The following is a 9,440-nucleotide window of genomic DNA, read 5'->3' on the forward strand; positions in this document are numbered from 1 at the left end:
GGTCGTGATCGTTGTCAGTGATTTTTATAAGACTCTGTTTACAGAGTAATAGGTCATTGGGCCCTTACATCTGTCTGTTTGTGTGAGAACAGATGTGGAATGGGAAAGTATGACAATTTCTGCTCCACTGGGGTCAGTGTGTGAATTAAAGATGGAAAGGTAGTAGCTGCAGGGCAGGCAGTGGTGGGAAGACAGTAAATCTCTCTTCTGCTGCGCCACAGAGAAAGCACACTTCATGATCATTAAACGGACTCCCAGAGAAGCCCAGGTTCCCAAATCTGAGCCAAGAAGGACCTGCCCTGGAATCACTTCCCATGTCTGTTAAAAATAAAAATTCCTGACTGGGGGTGTAGCTCAGTGGTAGAGTGCTTGCCTAGCATGCATGAGGAGGCCCTGGATTCTATCTCCAATACTGCAAAGCAAACAAACCAACAAATAAATAAAAAGATTCCAGGGCCAAACCCCAAAACTTTCTGATTCAGAGTCTCTGAGGATGGCATCATGGATCTGCACTTATAACAAGCTGGAGTCTGACTTTGTCTGCCTTCCTGCCTGGGGCCTGATAGGCTCACCCCTGGTTCCAATGTGGAGCCACTGCTGCTTTGGAGCATGCGGGAGGCACAGGGATGTAGTATGCAGGCTGATTATCCAGACCTAATAGGCTAAGGGCCACTTGCCCTTTCCGAGGAACAAGCTGATATGAAAAACAGGAATTTCTCATAATTTTTGGCATTTCCTATTCTAACTCCAAACTCTAGGAGAAAAGTGTTTTCATTTTAGCAGAAAGAATTTCAGTTTGAGCAAAGTAAAAACCTGTGCTTTTATTAAGAAAGTACCTAAACAGACCCCCATGACAATACCTCACAAGTTTATTAAGGATTCAGTGTGATTATACCTAAGTGCGCACAGTTGGATAGATGATCGCTTACTGACCTTTTGATCCTATAAGTCTGTTAATTTTTCAGGAAGGTATTAATATGTTACTAATTACTGTTACTGATGGGAACAAGGGATAGAAAGAATAATGAAGCAATCATACTTGATTTTAAAAATACCTCCTAAACCACAATGATCTCTTCAAGCATAAGAATAGTTCAAGTAATCTAATTTTGCAATAAATCATTCATCTATTTTTGCATTTGAAAGCTTCATGACATTCACCTGAGTATTTCAAGACCTATAATAGTAGGAGGCAGGTTGTGAAATGTCATTATTTCACTTTCCAAGGTGGTAAAGACAGAGGCAGTAAAGGGCTGAGAGCCAGATCAGAAATGTAATTAAAGTCAAAAGACGGAGAAAAATATGCCCATGGCCAGTTGGCTGTATCTAGTAGGCCTCATGCTTTTGGCCAACACAGACAAGCCCAGATGCCTGCTTGAGCCTGCTCACTACTGATTCCAGCTGTGAGGAGAAAACAAGAGAAACCATGTCCTCCCTCCAACTTAGAATTCCTTATAAATATTTTCATACTTGCAGAAATAATTTAAAGAATAGGATAGTCTACATTTATATACTCCACAACTAGATCTAACGTCATTAATTTGCTATTTTTGTGAGCGCTCTTTCCCCATTTAAACATATTTTTGTTGGTGCATCATGACCCTTTACTCTTAAATGTTAACTATTTGGAGTAAGGACACTTTTCTACTTAATCATCTTTTTAATTTTTTTTTTTAGTTGTAGATAGACACAATATTTTATTTATTAATTTTCATGTGGTGCTAAGGATCAAACCCAGTGCCTCACATGTGCTAGGCAAGCACTCTACCCACAACCCCAGAGTCACAATTGCAGCCCTCTAATCATCTTTTGATTCATGTACAAAAAGATGGAATCCTGCTGGGTGCAGTGGCACTTGCCTATAATCCCAGCAGCTCAGGAGGCTGAGGCAGGAGGATTTCGAGCTCAAAGCCAACCTCAGCAAAAAGCAAGGTGCTAAGCAACTCAGTGAGACCCTGTCACTAAATAAAATACAAAATAGGGCTGGGGATGTGGCTCAGTGGTCAAGTATCCCTGAGTTCAATCCCCAGTACTAAAAAAAAAAAAAAAAAAAAAAAAAACTGGAATCAGAATCTATGGGTTTAAATTCCTGGCTCTGAAACTACCTGTGGAAGCTCAGGACAATTGTATACCTCTCTGGGGTCTGGGTTTTTGCTTTTACAATTGGGCTATATCAGTTATTCTCAATTCTGGCAGCACAGTAGAATTACCAGGAGTTTTAAATTAATTAGTTTGGAATGGGGCCTGGGTTTGGCCTGGGTGATTCTGATATGCAGCCAGGATAGAAAATCATTGGACTAAATGCTCTCTGGAGATCCTTCTAGCTCTTTCTGTGCTTCTGAGTAGCATTGGGGCTTTGCTTTCAAGCCAGGCCATCTCTGCCCAGCTCATAAGGACTAACCAAGTCCTTTGTGCTTGCTGCCCTTAGGTCCCATGCATGTGTGGAATGCCTCATTCAAAAACCATGATGCTGGATGGAAGCTGCAGTGAGTCTGAGGCCAACAGCCTGGCTGGGTACCCAAGAAACCATATTCTGACAGAAGAAGAAAAGCAAGATAAAATAGTGGTCCACCTGGCCCTGGGCAGTGAGTCTAGCTCCTCCAGGAAAAGGGGGCTTCTCAAGGGCCAGGTGGGGCTCCGCCTCTTCCAGAACACCCATGCCATTGACAAATACTCCAGGTTGATATTCCCTGCCTCCTACATATTTTTCAATTTAATTTATTGGTCAGTGTTTTCCTAGGGGCTCCAAGGCCATGCCTATGTAAGGGCATGGACATCCATTGGTGGACACACACACAGAGCAGAAGCTCCTGGACCGCCATGAGCAGCACCCCCCTCTCAGAAGAGCCCGGGGGCCTTCCGGCTGCCCTCACCCTGACCTAGTGGGTTTACTCCTTGTTTGCACTCTGTCTGTGTCATTCTTTACACCTTTCTGAACAGAACTGTCTTCTGCTCTTGCACGAGAACTTGTTCACAAGAAATCCCCTCCTGTTAAAAACAAAACAAAACAAAAAAACCAGAAAGACTCTAATGCCTCCAAGATGTTCCAAGACCCTCATAAACCTAGAATTCAGCTGTGAAAGGGTAGGGAAAACGACAGGCAAGCTTACGAGTGTGCTAGGTAGGAGACAGGAAATAGGGAACAAAATATTTGTGAACCCATACAACTGGATTAAGTGCCTAGAAAGGAAAACAAGCAAACAAACTAGCTAACTTAACTCAGATCCTAGACAGGAAGTGATTTAGCCCATGTCATTCTGGTAACACATGTGATTTTGTAATACATTCACCCATCCATTCAACTTTTCATTATATATTAAGGTCCCACCCTGTGCCAGGAACTGTGGAAATAAACAAAGTCTCTTTCCCCATTGAACTTCTTTAAGCTGTGCTTATTCGACACTCATCATAATGTGCTTCTGCCCCTCTGCTCCCTCAACCCTATTTACCCTACCCCCCACAGACCCATTTTGTTTACTGGTGATTTTACTCCAGGTTTGTCTATAAAAACAATTCTATCTCCGGTGATATCCTCATGAAGCCAGCTCTATGTTTCTCTCCTGGAATCTCCATGTGGTAGAGCCTATGACTGGGAGAAGGATGGGGACTTGAGAACTAGTGAGAGTACAACTTGGTTTTAGGGAGAAGGGGTGTGGGTCGGTGTGAAACCAGTTTCAGATACCATCTTACTTCTGTTTCTGGGCTCTTTCCCTTCTTCTCCAGCAGAATAGTGTCAATAATGATGATAATTATAATCCCTGTGTCTAAGTTTGGTCCCCTACCCCAGTGATCCCACCTACTTTAACCAGAAGGGCTTCACACTCTGGAGTGATTTCTCCTTTACTTCCACAAGCTAGTGACCTTTCCTCTAATGCAGCTAAGTCTGGAGTTAGGAAAGCAATCTGATTTATTGAATCTGTACTAAGTTGTGGGTCATGTCCCTGAAGCCTGTTTCAGGAGATTGCTAGAAAACTTGAGTGGATCTCTAACTAGTGGAATTTTAGGTGGTATAAAGGATATGACTTTGCTAAGAGGGCTCTTCCTTTAAATTACAGCACTGGGAATCAGAAGTTGTTTTGGGGGAGATACAGGGAACACCCACCCTAAGTTTCCTTGCTCACTGAAGGACATTGTTTTGCTTTCTTCCTCATTGCTCCTGACAGCTTCTTGCCAGGGTCTGGGTGTTTAGTCAAGAGTAGAAATATGATCAGCAAAAGACAAGGCACACCCTGCCTTAAAACAAATCTGGCCTGTGGAGTCTGCTCCACAGTTCATGACTGTCGGGGGTAGGTATTAGCTCTGAGGACTGCAGTGCGCACGGATACCAGGACCTCTAGGAGTTTTAAGTCAGGGGCCTGTGGCTACCTGTCCTTTTACTCCCTCACTTGGACTGACTGTGTGGCTGCCCTATTCATTCCCATTTCTCCGTTTCTTCCCCAGGGTCATTCATCTACTGATTCCCTCTGTCACCTTATATACTCCTTATATAAATCTGGTCCCAGACACTGTCTCACCAGTCCCTTGCTCATGTTGAGACACAGACTCATCATTTTGGATGATCAGGCCACCAGCCTTGATCTTCCTGTGACTTTCTGCCCACCAGGCCAGAAGCTGAGTGATGGGGCAGAACTCAAGGAGCTGAACTCTCAGCTGGGATAGCTCCCGACACTGTAATGACATATTTTATCTTGGGAGACTGCAAGTTCAGTAGGTTTCTAACACCATCTTAGGGTTAATAATTCTCAACTCACAGAACTCATAAAAACCAATACCATCATGGTCACAATTAATAACAGCAAATGAATATGGACTAAAATCATCAAAGGGAAAGGGAGGGTCTAGGAGAGACAGGAGCAGAACTCTGAATTGTTCTCATCTATTGGAGCTATTTGGATTTCACTTATTTTTCCCATCAATGATGTGTGACAATGTGCATGGAATAGTGTCATCCAAGGAAACTCACTCAAGCTCATCAAGGTGCACAGTTTTTATTGGAGATGGGCCACATAGATATTCTGATCACACACATGGATGACTTTAGCCTCCAGCCTTTCTAGAGGTTGGGCTAACACCGTGGCCCATGGTCCCATCATACATTATTAGCATAAACTACCTATTGTGGCCCAGGCAAAGGCCCTACTACGAAACAAGACATTTTAAGGGTTTAGAGGCTATCTCCTGGGAGCTAGGATCCAAGGAGAAAATGTTTTTTTAAAACCCAAGGTTAATCTTTTACTTTGTGACAATCCTTGCCAATTCCTTACTGTTATTGTCAATTGCTATGTTACTGCTATATATTCAAGCAATAAACATTTTATAGCAACCCTGCACTGGATGTGGTGGGGTCCCAGTTAAGAAGAGTAGTCACAGCTCTCAAAGAGGAGATAAGCAAAGGAAATGGCAGATAAATACCTGTAAATTAAAAAAAGTGTTGTCCTAGTCCATTTTCTGGTGTTATAACAAAATGCCAAACACTGGGTAATTTCTGAAGAATAGAAGTTTATTTGGCTCACAGTTCTGGAGCCTGGGAAGTCCAAGAACATGTCAGCATCTGGTAAGAGCCTTCTTGCTCTTCATGGCACAGAGACTCACCTGGCAAGACAGAGCAGATGTGCTGGTTTGGGTCTCTCTTTCTCTTCTTATAAAGTCACAATGCTATCATAGAAACCTATGCACTTGACCTCATCTCATCTTGACTACCTCCCATAGGCTCCACTTCCAAATATCATTAGCATATAAATTTAGCGATCAAGTTCCCAACAAATGAAATTTGGAGGGATGCATTCAAATCATAAAAAAGTGCTTAACACATAATGGTTCAATGGATGCTGAGAATCTTGAAAAAGGAAAAAAATGAATTCCACTTGAAAGACTGGAAGATGGGACCTCGTGGAGAAAGCAGCCCCTGAGATACCCCTTGAAGGTCAGGAATTTTAAGGAGAAAAACTGGGGCAAAAAACATGCTAGGTATATTCTGTCTAATATGGTAGCCATTAGCTACATGTCTGTTTAAGTCTAAATTAAAGTTAAATGAAGCTGAAAACTCAGTTTCTCAGTTGCACTAATCACACTTTAAGTGCTCTGTTCCATAGCCATAAGTACTGGTGGCTACTGCAGTGGACAATCCAGAGCTGTAGAACATTTCCACAATGGCAGAAAGTTCTGTTAGCACTCTAGATGAAGGGATTGGCCTGAGCAAAGGTATGTAGGGAGGGAGGAAAGTTTGGAACTGAAGATTCTAGTGTGGAGAATAGGGTTTGTAGGGCAAGATCCCTATCATGCGGATGCTAATGAGGACAACTTCCCCACCATGGACTTGCCTTCCTCAAGACCACTGGATTTTCCAGCTTCACAAATCAGTGAAGAATGAAAATGTGCAAACAAAAATGATTGGATGGTACGGGGCTCTGGACTTGTTTAGAAATCTTTCATATCTTGAGACTCTCCCAGACCACAATGCTGCTCAAAAAATAATAATTACGTTATCATTAAATATGTCATATTGCTTTGGTTGTAAGTCTTATTTAAATTCAACACTATTTTGCTTCTAACTATGCTGTTTTCATAAAATATGGTTCCTGTAACATGGTTGCCTATTCACAACTTAAAACAAATAGAGTATTTTTGCTAGTTTATACATTTAACTGGAGTTAACTCTATAGCAATCATATTTAGAATCATATACACTGTTTTGTCATGTGGGACCATGATGCAATGGTAGCACTGACTGATTGTAATATAGTGGTCTGATTATATTTCAGAAAGTGAAATTAAAGGAGGTGAACTAGAGACAATAACAATAGTAGGAATAGAAAAGGGAATCAAGGAAATGTTGAGAATGTGGAATGATTTACCCTAGAGGTAGGAAGACAGAGAATCAAATGCAATTGTTATCAGGGCTGGAACAATATTTTATTTTACATAATCTAAAATATTATCAAATGTAAGATGCACTCATATTTTATGTACCATTAAGAGAGGAAAAATGTTAATTAAATTATGGCATGTTGATGAGTAGAAGATGAATCTTGATTTTGCCAATATTAAATTGTGAAAAATGTCCATGTTAGAATAAAAGAAATGCATATTATACAAAAATTGGTGGCTGGTCATACTCTTATTGAGACCAAGGAATCAGAATTTATTAAGCACTTGTCTTCAAGGCCTTGTGCTGGGGGATGAAGTGGTGGCAGATACACACATGGATGGAAAATATCCTTCAACCAATGAGAAGCTTACACCATAGTAAGCTCAAAAGAGATACAAGTCACAGAAGTCAAGGAATCCTCTAAGTGGTGAATTTTGAGCAGTAGATAGATATATACAGTTTCAACTGCTAGAAAAGGGGAAGAGAGAATGACAATGAAGGAAAGCTCAGGTATATGTATGGGACAGTGAATAGACACTTTCTAGGTTGTACACACACACACACAAAAAAAACAAACAAACAAAAAAAAAAAACAACCATAGTATTGGGAAAGTAAGTTAGAGCAAGAAGTTTTGAGGAGGGAAGAAATAATATTTTGGAAAATGGATTAATTTGTGAACAGAATATGAACGGTATATTTTCAAATCCTTTTGGTTGCTGCTGACAGATATCCAACTAAAAATGGTACAAGTAAAAATGGGATTTATGAGCCGGTAGGGGCTCATAGAATGAAAGAACTCACTGAAACTAGAGAAGCTCTGGGAACTTAAGTGTTTGGAATTAGGCTCAATAATATCCCTCCAGGATCTTCTCTCCATCCATTTCTCTGCTTTATTCTTAGCCACTGCAGATAGGTTTTCTCTACCTGGTGGGTGTAGGAGATGAAAAGGCAGCAGCCATGACAGTCTTGGCCCTAAAATTTAAGAGTTCTATAATTCTGATTTTATGATTCTAAGTTCATTCTACTTAAAAATAAACTCAGGGAAAGAATTTGAGTGGTCTCATCTGGGCCATGTATGTTGAAGATGACGAGAGTTCTATGCTCTGTTTAAGTTTTAAAAGAACCCTTCAAAGCCACTTTTATTTGGTTCAATCTTTTTGTAAATATATGCAGAAGAGATACCATGAATTTGAAAAATGCAGGAATTCTTGGTTTGAAAAAAAAAAAACAACGAATAAGGAAAATAATGATAATGGTAGTGGAGAAAGTTCACGCTAAGTCCAGTTATATGTGAGAGAAGTAGCCTATGTGCTGTTAGTCAAGACGGGGAAAACAGGAGGAGGAGCTGTTATGCATGGAAGATGAGGAGTTTGAATTTGGCCAAACAGTGGACAAGTTACATAAAAAGTTTTAAATGCTGGTCTAAGGCTGGGAGTGAGATAGATTTGGGACTCCTAGATATTCTCAATGCAACTATGAAAGTGGATGAAATGCTTGAAGGAGAAAAGCAGAAGAAGAAGTCTGTGGACAAGTGCTTGGGAGTGTGTATTTAGGTGGGAAGGGAACTGATTAGAGAAATAGATCAGTCAACAGAAGAAAGTTATATTCCAGAAACTGGGAGGAAGTGGAGGAGGCTGAGTCTGGGGACAACTAATAACCATAAAAACTGAGAAGAATAGAAACTGTGAACAGATGTGGCAAGATGTAGTCAGGAGGCTAAATGGGAACAATCCCCAAGGGGACAGCTATCCTTGACAAAGAAGAGAACCGTTCTCTCAACCACAAGTGATTTGGATGAATAGAAGAATGTCCAGAGAATTAATACTGTTTTTTATGAAAAAAACTGTTATGAATTCTTATTTTTTGGAGGATTTAAAAATGACATGAAGGCATACCCAACCTGAATGAGAGTTGTGCTCTGAATGAGAGTTGTGCTCCAGTACTATTGTACTGGAATTTGGGAGAGTGGTACAAGAATAGTACTTACAACTGGATCATTAGGTGTGTGGACCATAGTTTGGGAGTATTCATGATGTCTTCTGTCCCCACACCAATGGAGTGGGCACTGCCTCAGACATCATAAAAGATAGAATAGACATTAAAGTAACGACATTGTGCAAAGAGCCAAGTATTGTGTGCATTCTGTTTTTAGCACCATGGTAAATGCTAGATGTTTAAAGGCTAGGTTTCTATTTCAGTTCTCAATAAATTCCATTGTAATAGGAAGGATTTCCCCCTACTACATACCAGTAAGCTGTGTTGCCTTTGATAGCTGTATTCAAACCATCTAGGTAAGTGAACTTTGCATGAAACAATTCATTTATTATATTTTCAAAGAAAATCTAGGTAGGTAGACTTTGCATGAAACAATCCATTTATCATATTTTCAAGGAAAGGGTGAGTCTTTCCTTACTTAGAAGGACAAAGAAGAAGTTGGAAAGAGTAGAAAGAAAATTCAGACTGATCTAGGTTGTGCTGAAACATGCTGGAACAGAAATATACTTAACATTCTGGTGGAGACTTGGCATTTAGGATAAAATATTAACCTCTTGTGGCTGGAAGTGTGCTTTG

General features: G+C 40.6%; 1 protein-coding gene across 1 annotated transcript in view; it reads left to right on the top strand.

Annotated features, from left to right (window-relative positions):
• The window catches only part of Gabrr2 (gamma-aminobutyric acid type A receptor subunit rho2), a 58,934-nt gene extending 55,395 nt beyond the window's left edge, over nt 1–3,539 (top strand). Inside the window, exon 9 of the mRNA XM_046432406.2 lies at nt 2,429–3,539. Within this exon, the coding sequence (XP_046288362.2) occupies nt 2,429–2,740 (312 nt within the window). The 3' untranslated portion in view covers nt 2,741–3,539. The remainder of the gene's footprint in view (nt 1–2,428) is intronic.
• Nucleotides 3,540–9,440: the final 5,901 nt, after the last annotated feature.

Source organism: Marmota monax, unplaced genomic scaffold (assembly GCF_021218885.2).
Source record: "Marmota monax isolate L192 unplaced genomic scaffold, Marmota_monax_Labrador192_F-V1.1 WCK01_AAM20220418_F8-fsc00013, whole genome shotgun sequence".
In the NCBI taxonomy this organism is placed as follows: Eukaryota; Metazoa; Chordata; class Mammalia; order Rodentia; family Sciuridae; genus Marmota; species Marmota monax.